The 15594-nt window shown below is 44.6% G+C and overlaps 1 protein-coding gene across 1 annotated transcript; it reads right to left on the reverse strand.

The window, feature by feature from the left end:
- Positions 1-1236: 1236 nt before the first annotated feature.
- LOC129336735 (60S ribosomal protein L13-like) lies at positions 1237-1976 on the reverse strand. Its single transcript, XM_054990038.1, has one exon. The coding sequence runs from the start codon at positions 1927-1929 to the stop codon at positions 1294-1296; it is 636 nt and encodes a 211-aa protein (XP_054846013.1). The 5' UTR covers positions 1930-1976; the 3' UTR covers positions 1237-1293.
- Between the last annotated feature and the right edge of the window lie 13618 nt (positions 1977-15594).

Raw genomic sequence — 15594 nt, forward strand, 5'->3', positions numbered from 1 at the left:
ATGACAATAAGTGTGTATAATAAGTATGTGTATAGAAGTATTGGAATTGATGTATAAAGGGGGGCAAATTGTTTGTCCCATATTGAAGAGAATAGAAGGAGTAAGATAAAACACAGGTTATCAAAATGAATATTATTAGTAGTTTTAATGAAGAAGATAGATTAAGAGGATTTTATTTATATGACAATTTATATGACAATTTATATGTGAAAGGAAGTGGAAATAGTGCTTAGAAGAATCTGAAAGTATATTATAATAAACAAATAAAATAAATATGAAGGAGTAGAGCGAAAGTGGATAGGGGGCTGGAAAACTGTTGGAAGTCAATAAAAAGGGGGGGAAAGGGAGGGGGTTAGAATTAGAAAAAATTAAAGAATGTGATTATAATTGTTATTATATGTTTCTAATCCAATAAAAATTCTTTAAAAAAAAAATCCAAGGAGTTTCTCCCTGCATATACAGCAAGAGATACGAGCAAAATTTGTGGGAGGATATGAGCTTTTGTGAGTCACCACTCACTGGTATCTGAACTGGTCACATCCTCCCGGCTTCACCTGCCTCCATGCCTTATTGTGCAGATAGCATCAGTAAAGGGCCATGTAGGCCACCTTGAGAGTCTAAGAGGAGGGGAGGGATAAAGTTGCTGTAGACAGATATGCCATAGAAAGGCAGCTTAACTTCAGTACTACTTGAGAGAAAATGTGCAGTACTATTTTAAGCAGAGTTACATACTTGTAAGTCCACTGCTGTCAGGTGTTCACCTGTCATACCCAACAAGATGTTGTGTAATGATTGTTTGTGCTCTGATGCTATGGGCATAACTAAAGGCTGAAGCTACTTCTTGACTGTGATATGAAAGTATGCAAGGGAGGGGCTGTCTCTACTGTTACCTGAAGGTTCTCCTACACTCCTCTTGCCTGAGCTTGGGAAGAGGTGCTTGCACGGACCCCCACCACCCTGAGACTTTTCCCTACATCAGCTCTGCTCTTTCCTGCCTAGAGGCTTCCTCTTGAACTTAGCTGACCGTAACCTCAAGGGGGTGAGGATTTGGGAATTCACCCACGCTTAGAATCCTACATATGTCCTGTGCTTGTAGAGAAATGCCATTCCTGTCAAAGATGGAGTAAGATCCTGAAACGTAGCTTATAAATAAAGTTCTTTAACTCACGCAGTGGAGTCTTTTTGAGAGTTATCTGGCAGATCCTTACAACTGCTGTCAGTGGGCTTGGAAGACAATTTATTTATTTATTTATTTTTTCAATTCTAGCCTCCTTTATTGAGAGAGCAAAAAGTTTATTTCTTCTTTTCCACATCTTGTTCGGCTGCTTCCTTAGCTCGCTTAGCCCAGATGCCAAAGAGCCGGGCATTTGCCCGGGCCATGCGCAGGCTGGCAAAGGCTTTGAAGTTCTTCTCTTCCTCGGAGATAACCCGGGCCTTCTCCTTTTTGTAAACGTTCCTGATGGGCATAACTGGTCCAGAGAGCTGTGTGGCCATTTTGAGCTCTTCTGCTGAACTGTCCCCTTTCTTAGGAGCAGAGGGTTTCCGGGGAAAGAGGATGAGCTTGGAGCGGTACTCCTTCAGCCGCTGCACGTTGGCTTGCAAGGCTTCCGTAGACTTGTTACGCCGCCTGGGGTCCACCGAAATACCGATTGTCCGTGCAAACTTCTTGTGAATGCCAGCCATTCTCAGCTCCTCTAAGCTGAATCCTCGACCAGCGCGGACTTTTGTGTGGTATCGCACGGTGGGACATCTCACAATGGGTCGGATTGGTCCAGATACCGGACGGGGAGCGATACGCTGGGCCTTTGCCTGCCGGGCCTTCCTCCTGCGGATCTTCCTGGCAGGCTGGTTAAACCACGTAGCCACTCGTCGTTGCCAGTCTTTGTGGAAATGGGGCTTTAAGATCATGCCATTCCGGCTGGGCGCCATGGCTGCTTAGGGCCCTCCCGCGACAGAAAATGGCCGGCCGGAAAAAGAGAGAGCTTGGAAGACAATTTATGACTTCACTTAGGATGGCATCTCTAGTCATTTATATATGGAGTTCAATGGCCTTGTGTTGGAGGGGAGGGATTCCCAATTATTTATTGTTCAGGGTCCCTGAACTTGTATCTCTCATCATACTTCAACCCATCACAAGCCTAGAGGTTTCTGGGCATACGTGAACATGGGAAAAGGAAGTAGTAAATGAAACCTCAGATTATTTATTTATTTATTTATTTATTTATTTATTTATTTATTTATTTATTTATTTATTTGTTTGTTTACTTCATTTATACCTTGTCTTTCTCTCCAGTGGGGACCCAAAGCAGCATACACTGTTTTTCTGTCCTCCATTTTATATAGTGAAGAAAGCCATCAGGTGAGGTGATATCAATGGATCTCATGCAACAGCTACTCAGCCTGCAAAGACCTGTGCTGGATGGCATTGAAGTCCAGTGCTAATGATTCCTGTTTTCTCTTTTTCAACTGGTAGACAGAATAGTGTTGCCTTCGTGGTGCTCCCGGATGCCACAGTGAATATATAGTCTTATTCTCTTGTGCATTCAATGATTAATGGTCTCCCTTTGCATTTTGCAGGTACGCAGGATCCAGGAGAATCTAGTAAAGTCTGCCCAACAGGCTGCTAGCCGAAAGCCTGTTTCGCTAACCCTTTTCAAGGCTGTCTCTGACTTCAAAAAACATCAACTCTCTTTCCTTGGGTGTGAATGCCACCTCTGAAGCTGTTGGTGACCAATTACCGTTATCATTAGCATTGGACTTCAGGGACACCATTTCATTTGCCTGGACTGACTTTTTGATATTGTACTCATTGTATTTCAGGTTTTTATACTGATGTATTTAATGTTATTTATTGTAGTTATTTATTGTACTTGCTAGGAAGGGTATTTTCCATTGTGAATGCATATTTATCGCACCAAAGCACTTAAATTTCATTGCACTATTATATGAAAATACGGATATCTTATTAGTCATATTGTTGATTGACTTTTTGACTTACACCACAGGAGGGTTTTATACCCTTTCGTAGAGGTTGAGTTTTACCCACGGTAGCCTCTCTTTGCATTTTGTACTGGATAGCATTGAGTCTGAAATGCCACCATTTCTGTATTATGTTCCATGGGTGTTTCAAGCTGGTTAGTTACTGTTTTTATAACTGTTCCCTGCAGTGATGTTGAAAATCTAGTTGCAGTGTTAAAACCATTTCATTGTGACCTAAATGTTGCTTACTTCATACAAAATTATGTAATTTCTATATTAAAAAGGCAATCTCATTTTAAACGGTTCCTGTTCAGTAGGAGGTCAATGTAATCTCTGAACAGCTCAACCGAGGAACATTATACTCCATATTACCACATCCTAATAGCAAACATGTTCGCCAAAGAGAATTGCAGCAATTTCTCTGGATACTTGAGGGACAGAAGATGCCTGCTGGGTCACTATGACTGATTTGGCCAAATGAACTTATTCAGACTTAAAGAGAGAAGACACAAAATGTACAGCATTAATTCTCTCTTTTTTTTTTTTGCATTGGGTTGTATCTTTTCTCAAAGGAGATCTCATGATATATCCAAGGATACCAAATCAATTCAGATATTCTAGTGAATCATCCTGACTCTGAATAATCACTAATAATTAAGGAAGAATGAAGAGGGGAAAACTGGTGACTGAGCATACTAATATAAATCTAGATGCTCGTGAAATAACCTTATAAATTAGTGGTTTGTGTGTTGGAAGACCCCAGGTTAGGATTCTAACTCTGCCTTGGAAGTTCACTGGATGACCTTGGATTAATTACTCTTTCTCTCAGCCTAACCTACCTCACAGGGTTGTTGTTGTAAGCATACAATGGAGGAGGGGAGAGCAATGCTGTAAGCCATTGCAGAGAAAACTTGGGTATCAATAAATGAATGAATATATACACAACAGGGCTGTCCTTTGCTCTCTATATTAGATATTTTCTTACCCTTATTTTCAAAAATATGACTCTACATGTTAATAGATAAATCCTTCCCCTCAGGTGTGTACAATGTCTACATGTTATAAAGAAAAACCATTCTAACTTAAACATTGACTGGATAGGAAGGAAATAAACCTTAAACGGACTATGAATGATAGCTTCTTTGATAACTTCTGGAACAGTTAGTGGCTGGTTGGCACCTCTTTTGTGATGCATTGTGTGTGGTGACTGCATGGCTTGGGCTGCCACTGAATTTATTTGTGGCATGGCCCTGGTGTGTTAGAGGCAGGAGAACTGAAGATAAAGCCCCCCTGGACTGAATGCTCTTCAGTGACTCCTGCACTCCGGTCTCTACTTTCCTTCCGTTTAAACTCCAGCCACCACAATATCCAGAAAAAGGGGGAGACAAGCTTTTATTTACTGGCTGGTAGTGTGTAACTTTGTGTTCCCTAAAGGGCTTTTATTTGAGCCCCTAGTAATGTGGTACTTGGTACTGAGGCAATCAGAAACCCCTTTCCCATAGTTATTTTGACTGGACAGACACCACACAAGTGAACCAGAACAACCAACAATTTATTTACAGAAAATAAGGCCGTTTCCACATGTCCTAAAAAGAGTGCAAAACTACCTGCATCCATTTTGGAAATGGAGACGTCAGAAATCCCACAAAAAAGCTCCCAGCATTCGGTGTGGGATGCTCTTTTTAGGGCCTAAGTTACAGAAACAAATTACAGGTTTTTTGTGGAATAAATAATAAGACAGATGTACAACTGGTTTGCGATCCCACTCCAGAGAGCTTATGCTTCCCCCGCACTGAGTGTTAACTGGTCGAATTGAAGCCTAAATTAACAACACAAATGCTGAGGGGAAAAATTAATGATTTCCCCCCAGACAGGGCTCTTCAGCAAGTAAGTTTCCTTTGTAACTACTTTACCACAACGAACATGCTTTTTATCAAGTACTAGGCCACTCTTTTAAAACTTCAGAGAAAATGCCAAAAAAGTTAGATTTTGAACAGGTCCTTTATGAGATGCTTGTTTAATTCCCTACCCCCACCCCAATATTCTGCTCCCAAATCCTAACCAAAAAGCTCAAACAAGAAAACCTAATTCAGCTTATGTTCTTATCCAGGGCTACCAAAAGCCCTGTCCAAAGACAATGTATTATTTCTCTCCTTTTAAAAGCTGAGGTTGCTGACTCCCCCCCCCCCAGGGCTCTGATTGGCTGGGTAGGGTAACCAAAGAGATTGGGACAAAAGAAAAAAAATTAAGTATTGTCATATCTCTATACCTTCTTGGTGTTTGTGGGGAGAACTAGGCACTTACCTAAGGGCAAAATCTTGAGTGTGCATGAAGCACACGCATGTACCTGGTGCCAATGTGATGGCATCACTTTTGGGAAGTAACTTCATCGCATTGGCACCAGGCTTGCTCCTGTGCTTCATGCAGGGACAATTCAGCCCATATGGGGTCAAAATTGGACCTTCTGAAGTACTGGAGCATACCTGCCAAATCAATCTCAATAAAAAATTTATCATGAAAAAATATGTCAAATTGAAAAAAAATAATATCTAAAATATTTACCTCACATAGCCAGGTCAAAAGTGGACAGATTCAAGATGGAGTTCGGAGCACCAACCAGAAATGAAACAGTGACATCCTCACACATCCCAACTATGTACTGTGGAAGGGGGGGGGGGAGAGCATTCTGCAACAGTAAAGAGTTACAGTGAGGTAGTGGCCAGCCCCTGAAGAAAGACTGCATCTGCTCAAAGAGATTTCACCCTGCTATTTTGCAGCCAACTATACCCAAAACAGATGTCCTAGTATATAAAAGGCTTAGCATGTTCCAGACAACTCATGTCCTACCCTGGTGCACCACCAGAGGGTGTTGCCATGGAGGGAAGATCAGAAGAGGCAGCCCGTGCCTCCAGAGAGCCTCCAGGAAGCCCACGGTGGGATCAGGCACGAAGAAGGCGGCAATGCCCACCCCACACCTTGACCTAGCTGGGATCAAGAGTGGAGTAGGTGGCAATGCCCACCCCCTGCATTCACCCAGCTGGGATAAGGAGTGGAGCAGGTGGCAATGACCGCTCACCAAATTCACCCAGCTGGGATCTGTCATATATGCCTGTCTGCATATCTGCCATGAATGTATTCTGTGTTCTGTACTGGTCCTCTGAGGGCATGAGAAGTTTCTTATTGATGTTAAGGCAGTAAGTTATCTCGCAAGTATTTACTTTCTCTTTCCCCGCTGCCTCCAGCAAGTGTCCCTGAAGGCTGGCTGCAGCTGGCTTGAAATGTATCCTTCTTGGGAACTGAGATGATTTCATTCTTTGTTCTGTCTAGCCTAAACATAGCTTCTCCCTTTCACCCCCCCTGCTCCTTCACGCCCAAACTTTAACGGTCACTATCCTGATGGCGTTAACCTCCCCTATAACTAACACTACCGACCCCATCTACGTCACTTCTGCCAATTCAGTTGTCTGAGCACCTTAAACCTGATGGATCTCTAATAAAAGGAGCAGAGCAGGTGGCAATGCCCGCCTCCAGACTTCACCCAGCTGGGATCAGGAGTGGAGCAGGTGGCAATGCTTGCCCCCCTATTCACTGTCAAATGCTGGCAGCACCTGCCATACTCATGCCTGAGGGCCGGGGGCTGGATGTTATGTTTTTCTGTTACAGTTAAGCTGTATTGTAAGCTGTTTCTTCACTCTCATGGAATGTGAATATGTTTGTTCCTGAAATTATCTCTCCTAGACTATGCTTGCTTCTAGCCTCTGAGAAAGGAGCCCACATAACCTTGAAACATTGTATGTCCTCCCCTGCCTAGATGTTTTCCAGTGGAATTACCCAGCCTCTAGGGAAGGGGGGGTGGTGCTAGCCCATGAATGATATATGTTCTTGATATTTGCTTGTACCTCATTCCTGACAAAGAAGCCAGGAAGATCATGACACTAGCAACTTTTCAGTAAAGCTTTACTAACCACAGTGGAGTCTTTTGGAAAGTCATTTGGCAGATCCTTACATTCACCTAGCCGGGATCAAGAGCAGAGCAGGCGGCAATGCCCACCCCCCTTCACACGGCTGGGATCAGGAGCTGAGCAGGTGGCAATGCCCCCCCCCCCCATCTTCACCAAGCTGGGATCAGGCACAGAGTATGATGCAATGTCCAACCCCTCTTCACCCGTCCGGGATCAGGAGCGGAGCAGGTGGCAATGCCCCCCCCCGACCTTCACCCTGCTGGAATCCAGCACAGAGCAGGAGGCAACACCTTCCCCCCTCCACCGGCCAGGATTAGGAGCTGAGCTTGAGGCATTTATTTATTTACTTTATTCGATTTATATTCCGCCCTCCCTGCATCAGCAGGCTCAGGGTGGATTACAATTAGTACACTAATATAAAATACAAACACCTTTAAAACCAATAAAACTCCTTAAATATTTAAAAATACACAACAAACAATGCAGCAGCAGATTTTAAAAAGATATATAGCAGCAGATTCCTCCAGGAACCACCACCCAACCACCTCCAGAAATATACGGCAAAGGCTGGGTGGTAGATACCCTTTGTAGGGGCACAGTTACCTCTAGGTGGCCGGCAGGGAGGCCCAAGGCATCAACCATATGCCTGGCGGAACAGCTCTGTCTTACAGGCCCAGCAGAAGGACAGCAAATCCGGCTGGGCCCTGACCTATTTAGACAGAGCGTTCCACCAGGTTGGAGCCAGGACCGAAAAGGCCCTGGCTCTGGTCGATGCTAAACAGGCCTCCCTGGGGCCAGGGGCCAGTAACAGCTGTTTATCACTGGATAAAAGCATCCTCCGGGGTTCATACAGGGAGAGGCGGTCCTGTAGATACGCTGGTCCCAGTCCACATAGAGCTTTATAGGTTAGTACAAAAACCTTGAATCTGATCTGGTACTCCACCGGTAACCAATGCAGCTGACACAGTACCGGTGTTATATGTGCAGTGCAAGGCCCTCCGGTGATGACCCGCGCCACCGCATTTTGGACCAGTTGCAACCGCCGGATCAGGTTCAAGGGAAGCCCTGTGTAGAGTGTGTTACAGTAGTCTAGCCTAGAGGTGACCATTGCTGGGACCGCTGTAGTTAAGTCAAAAATCGAGAGATAGGGGGCGAGTTGCCTGGTCTGTCGAAGATGGAAAAACGATGACCTGGCAACCGCCATGATCTGGGCCTCCATTTTCAAGGAGACATTCAGAATCACCCCCAGGCTCATACAGGGAGAGTTGGTTAGTCTTGGTTAGTCTTAAAGGTGCTACTGGACTCTTTACTATTTTGCTACTACAGACTAACATAGCAAGTACAACAATGGCCGTTCCCGCAACTACTGGCTGAGAAAAAAAGGGGGGAGGGAACCCCACAGGAACAAAACAATGCGTGCTCTCTTCAACAACTTATATATTAAAGTGCAAGTGCTAATTAATTTATCACTGCTAGAAATATCAAAAATACAAAATTCATAGTAATTGTATTACAATAGCATAACACAGTGATTCTTATGCAATATTGGCAGCAATCCAATCCAGTAAAGTCCAAAGAGCAAGATACAGCTTATTGATATCCTATAAACATCCGGGTGTAATAAAGAGTCCTCTCTATTTGAATAGTCCTTATTCTGTTCCTTTACATCATCCTCCCTCGACGTACTCGAAATGTGGAAGAGCCGTGAGTGTGTTACAGTAGTCTAGCCTAGAGGTGACCATTGCTGGGACCACTGTATTTAAGTCACGAATCAAGAGATAGGGGGCGAGTTGCCTGGTCTGTCGAAGATGGAAAAACGATGACCTGGCATCCGCCATGATCTGGGCCTCCATTTTCAAGGAGGCATTCAGAATCATCCCCAGGCTTATACGGGGAGAGTTGGTTAGTCTTGGTTAGTCTTAAAGGGGCTACTGGACTCTTTACTGTTTTGCTACTACAGACTAACACGGCTAACTCCTCTGGATGTATGAAAGTGGTTTACGTCATTCTCCTCTCTTCCATTTCTTACTCACAACAAGTTTGTGAAGTACATTAGGGTGAGTGTGTGTGACTGGCCCAAGGTCACCCAGGAAGCTTGAAGGCAGAGCAGGGATTCAAACCTAGGTCTCCCAGATCTTAGTCTGACGCTCTAGCCACTACACCACACTGGTGATCTCTGGTGGCTAAAGGGGAAGCTTCATACTCAGAGGCAGTAAAGCTCTCAATGCCAGTGCTGGGAAGCAAGGCCAGAGGACAGCCTTGGCCCCTACGGTCTGTTCATTGGCTGTCCAGGGTAAGTGGATGGTCAATGCATAAAACAGGATGCTGGACTAGATGGACCGCTGGTATGACCCAGCTGGGCTCTTCTTATGTCCTTAACTGGGTGTGGTCTAGGAAGAGAAAATAATCATAGATCTCAACATCATTCACTTGTAGCTTCATCAAGGGAACTGGTAAATCAGAATTTAAAAGATAGGATAGTAACATTTTAAAAAGCTAAAACAGCAGTTTAAAAATTTAAAAATAATGTACCATCAATTATTAAAATGCTTGTCGATTACAGTCCTGAGAATGTTATGAGCAGGTGCACATACACAGGAAATCTTTTCCATTTACAAGCCCGCCTCCACATATACCCCACCTGTCATAATAACTAGGACCAGGGCTTTTTTTCAGCTGGAATGTGGTGGAACGGAGTTCTGGAACCTCTTGAAAATGGTCACATGGCTGGTGGCCCCGCCCCCTGATCTCCAACCATGCGGCGTGGAAGGCAATCTAAATTCCCCTCTGTCTGGAGATCAGGGGGCGGGGCCACCAGCCATGTGACCATTTTATCCGAGGGCAACCCACTGAGTTCCACCACCTCTTTTCCCAGAAAAAAAGCCCTGACTAGGACAGCTAACCTCCATACAGGCAAGGATACAGGAGCACATCTTTAGGATTAAAAATAAGGTGATGGATGCTCCAATAGTAACACATTTTGTGAGCACCACTCTAGGGAGAACGAGTTTGGATATAGAGTTCTGCAGGTAGCGAAATGTGGTCCTAAACAAGCTGTACAGTGATATTTATTTCAGAAAGAAGCACAATGGATTATCTGAATGCACTCCCCAACTCCTGAAAGGCTAAATAATGAACTAGATTTTGCCGGTTTCATATAATAATAAGGGACTCTAGTCAGTATTATGTCTTTAACAACAGGTATATATACAGCTAGACATGGGCATGAACCTCATTACGAACCAAAAAAACCCATGAACCTCCTGATTGTCTGTTCGCGATCTGGCGGTTCGTGAGGGTCCATGGCCAACGAACCAGTGAACCCTCCCTGGGGGGAGGGAGGGGAGGTGGGTGTTCTGTAGCCATGGGCACTCCAATCTCACCCCTGCAAACCCTGATAGGCAGTTCTGATGTCCAACCCCTTGTACACTGGGCCAACGTCAACTGGTGGCTCTAATTGTATCGAGTGGGAGTTTACCTGGGGGCCTCAGATTGAAGAGGGTATAACTCCAAGATCCCTATTTCAATCTTGACCAAACTTGGGTGCTGGCTGGAGGAGAGCATGCTAAACACTCCCTGTGAATATGGGCTCTGTAAGTGCAACGGGGGGGGGGGCGTTCTGACGCCCACGAACCACGAACTGTGAACCGGTTCAGTAACAGGAAATGTTCATTATGGTTCGTTTGTTTGGGGTTGTCGGTGGCACCGAACCATGAACCCCAGGTTCATTAATTTTTTTGGGTTCGTGCCCATGTCTATATGGAGCTATGTCTTTAAGAGTAGTCTGCAGCTAATTGAGAAGATGTTTAAATGTTGCACAATGATATGGGATAACGAGGAGAATGGTTGTCATATTAGTTCTTGCTGGAGAGTCATGAGTGTGAGACTATTTGGGTTGGGGTGAGTAAATGGACATGTTTATAATGCAATATCATTCTTGATATGGTGGACATGCAATAAATGTTGTTGCTATATATTTACTTTATTATTACAGGATGTATATACACTCTTTTTGCCCTTGAAAAAGTGGAAGTGATTAAACAGGTTGAGTGAGCTGGCTTCTGTGTTGGGCATTTAGGGGATCCATGCCCCTGGGATGAAGTATCCGACCTGTCAAGAGACAAACACAAAAAGAGGACATTAGCAACTACTTTGAATTTAAATGTATTTACCTGGCTTGTCCACACTTTATCTCCACTCGTCACTTTAAGATCTTATCCCGAGGGCTCTGCAAGAGATAAAGAAGATGGGCTATTTATTCCTATTGGACAGTGAATATTACATTTGGAATTATTGGGTCATTGTAATGTAGTTGAAATGTGGTGATTGTAATGTATTTATATTTATATTTATATTTATATTTATATTTATATTTATATTTATATTTATATTTATATTTATGAAGATTGTATGAGATTATATATTGTTGATATTTATTGACTGGGCACTTTAAATAGATTGTTACTATATTTTCAACACTGTGATTTATTGTCCCCTCCTCCGGTGCAGGGGGCACCTGCTCTTTGCTTAATCTCCAGGTGGTGGCTGGAGATCTCCTGGAATTACAATTGATCTTCAGGAGAAAATGGCTGCTTTAGAGGATGAACTCTATGGCATCATACCCTGCAGAAGCCCCTCCCCTTCACAAACTCCGCCCTCCCCAAGAATCCACCCCCAAATCTCCAGCCCTAATAGTAACAGATAATTTCCTCATATTCAAATAGCAGCCTCTCTCAAATATCAACAAGACTGCAATCCTATAGGGGTGTGTACTGAGAAAATTTTCATTTCCATTTTGAATTCGGGATTTCCAAATGAACTATTTGCTGTTATTGGTGTTTTCCAGGTGGATTGTTGCCAGTGTCAGGCTATGGATGACAGGATATGGTAGACAGGTCCCTGCACCATCGCAACAAGAAGTCCAAGCTCCTGGTTAAATGGTTTTATTCAGAAATCCAAACTTTTCCATATATATTTCCATAGAGTTACTCATAGGCAAAAAAGCATCTCAGCAGTACATGCTTCCTTGATAGGAATAGAGACTCGAGGAAAGTACAACTCTAAATACCCACTCATTTCCCCTCTCCCAGCTAGACCACAGGTTTGCGTGGGAAAGGGTCTGGGAATGCATGAGAGTAAACTGTAACATTTCAGACAGTGCAAGGTCACTTGCTTCAAAGAAACGAGATAACACAGCTGGGTTCTCAGGCTGTTAGAGAAATGGAAGTGTTGGTTAGAGCATTTGCAAAATGCAAACAAGGTACAGCGTTAGCAATGGTTCAACACATAGAACAATGTTATGATGTAGGGGTACAGACATGACAGCCAGTTCAGATCTAATCCTTTTGGGGCTTTTCAGTACTGTGAGTTTTGGCCCCATTCTTTGCAAAGAGACATTCAAGGCTCTTTGGGACAGCTGTTTTTGCATTTAATGGTGCAAAGATACATACGCCCCCTGAAACAGGTCTACTCAGATGAAAGTCCCATGTTATTCAATAGTGCTTACTCTCAGGGAAGTGTCTTTAGGATTGCAGCCTATGATTGAAGTCTTCCAGGGCTTTTAGCAAGTTTAATTGATTGTACTCTGCCCAGCGACACTTTTCTTCACAGTGATCGACCGTCCAAGTGTTCTGATGGGGGTGGGGGAGACACACCAGTGCCTGGGTAGCACTACCAAAAATCCCAAGCAAACATGATGCACATTTCTCCTCTCCACCACCAGAGTTAAATGAACGTTTCCAAAACTAAGAGGCAGGGAGGGATCTCCCCTTGCAAAGACCCGATTGGTAGGGAGAAAATGCCATTATCTGGGTAGCATTCCCCCACCCTAAAAGCACTCCTTCACATTCTGCACATTCCCACTTCCCAAAGTTAATTAGGTGGTGTCATTGCCTGGGTAACACGGAAGGCGGGGGGAGATGCGCTCATATACGTTGTGCACATTCCAGCCCACCGAGTTAATTGGGTGCTATGAAATAATGTAAGGGCTCTCTCCCTTTGGGATCCAGTTGATGAATGCTATTAAGGAAAACAGGATGCTGCCTGCCAGCCCAGAGCCTGCCTGCCGCTGCTGCTGCATAGTAAGAACTGAAACTAAACATGAAATTTACAGCTGAAGGGTGCCATATAACTTGGTTTCCTGGATTTGGTTCACTGTTCTGGAAGCCACTTTCAGGAAACAAAACAGCAATTTCCATGTGTATTTCCAGCTCATTTGTTTCATTTTGCACACCTCTATAATCCTACACATACTGCTGGAGCCAGGGTTTCTGGACTGTGTGATGACATCACATCATCATGTGATGACATCATCATGCAGTAAAGGCGGGGCCATTGGCTGGCAGGTGGCTGGGGCGGCACGAGGAGGCTGCCCACACTCCACACACCGCCCCGGCCGCCTGCCGTCCCTGGCCCACGGCTGCTGCACCTGGCCAGGGGCGTGTGGCAGCGGCGGCGGTGGTGCGGGGCTGGCTGGCGGCAGTGGTGGCATGAGGCAGGCATGCCAGCTCTGTGGCACATGCCTCCGCCTCCGGCACCCCGTCCGGTGCCCCCTCTGGCCCCGCAGTGCCTGCAGCCCCCGCCTCAATGGTGGCGCCAGCCTTGCCTACACACACTTACTGGGACGGAAGCAACACTCCAACTCAGCAGGAGTTACTTCTGCAGAAGTATCAGAGGAGTCCGTCTCCCATCACATGCAGAGCTGGTTGTTTGGCCCAGTTCGACATGGTGGGTGTGTGTGATGGAGGAAGAGGTTTAGGGCAATCTCCATTTCAAGGATGCCACTTCTGGGCAACATAAATTAAAAGTTTTTTTTATCTGAGATGCATGCAACAGGCCTGATAAAAAGAATGTATCATTATGACTTTGCTTCATTTTTGGTGGGTAATCTCATTTTTTTATATAAAAAAGAACACAAAATTAAACACAAGTTAAATTTCATACATATTTTCTTCCTGGTGTCATCACAAAAATCACTAGTGATGGTTTGTTGCTTGGACATCACAGAAGGTATAAAATCCTGTCTATGAGCCAAGCTACAAGTGACGCCTGACACAGGTTGGACACTTGTCAGCTTCCCTCAAGTTTTGATGGGAAATGTAGGCGTCCTGGTTTTACAGCTTGGCTCTCCATTACAGCTGCAAGACCAGGACGCCTACATTCCCCATCAAAACTTGAGGGAAGCTGACAAGTGTCCAACCTGTATCAGGCATCACTTGTAGCTTGGCTCTATGTTTCCTGATAAGTTTTAAGTGTGACCCTCACCCTCACATCTACACTCACACAAACCCATACTGGAGTCTGAAGTAAAATGGGGGAGACGATGCACGGACCTGCTGTGAAGGACTTTCTTTCCCGTTCTTTAACCCAGGGCTGAAAGTTTTAATCAGAAAAGCCCAGAAAAGACTGAAAGTCTTCCTGAACATGGTGGAATTCCTCTTGGCCACACATACTGGGGTCCTCCTCAATGCAGCTCTCCTTCAATAATTCTTTATTAATTCAAATTTTCACCTTAATTTGCAAAATCTGAGCAGCCAGGGATTTGGATGCTGGAGGAAACCCCTCCCTTCTCAAACCCGTATGTGCATGCCCCCATGGATGTTAGTTGCTTGCCAGTCTTTCCTTGCACTGTGTGTAAAAATGCACAGAAATGGATTGGTGACACCAAAGGCCCCATGCCTTCCACTGCTTCCCTTCTTGGCGCAAAGCAATCTTTTTGTGAATCAGTCCTTACTAGTGACTCAATGCCAATGCACAGGAAGCTCCCAAGACAAAATGCACGCGTGCACGATGCACCTATCCCCCTTCCTGCCAAAGGAATTATGTTACGCTAGGGCTCAGTCTCCCCCCTTGGGATCTGATTGGTTGGTTGCCGTTAAGGAAAACAGTTACATATGCTGCAGCCTGTTACTGCTGTCCCAGTGCCTGCCTTCCTGTCTTCACTGCCACTGCTTGATAAGAACTGAACCAAAACACACAAACTTTTTGGTTGGGGAGAGTAATGGTAATAATAATAATAACATTTGATTTATACACCGCCCTTCAGGGCAACTTAACACCCACTCAGAGCTGTTTACAAAGTGTGTCACTATTATCCCCACAACAAACACCCTGTGAGGTGGGTGGGGCCAAGAGAGCTCTGAAAAGCTGTGACTGACCCAAGGTCACCCAGCTGGCTTCAAGTGGAGGAGTGGAGAATCAAACCCAGGTCTCCAGATTAGAGTCCTGCCACTCTTAACCACTACACCAAACTGGCTCTCTTCTGGGCAGACCTACTTGGGGAACTGCACAGAAGAACACTCGATGAACAACAGTTACAGGCAGGTGCAACCCTGTTATCTGTGCCAAAAATAGTATGGCAGTCTGTGGGGTGTGTGTGAACCTGGATCTCCAGATTAGAGTCCTGCCACTCTTAGCCACTACACCAAACTGGCTCTCACACCAAACTGGCTCACCAAACAGCATAATTACTTGGATTTGTTTCAGTATTCTCGAAGCTGCTTTAATGAACCAAACCAGCAATTTCCAGGTGTATTTCTGGAAATTTGTTTCATTTTGCATACCCCTGATCAAGATGCATATTTTCCTCCTACCATTGGTTCATTGCCTCTATTAGACTGCAATAGAGTGTAATATTCCTTTAATTTACAATGAA

This window comes from Eublepharis macularius, chromosome 10 (assembly GCF_028583425.1).
Source record: "Eublepharis macularius isolate TG4126 chromosome 10, MPM_Emac_v1.0, whole genome shotgun sequence".
Classification (NCBI taxonomy): Eukaryota; Metazoa; Chordata; class Lepidosauria; order Squamata; family Eublepharidae; genus Eublepharis; species Eublepharis macularius.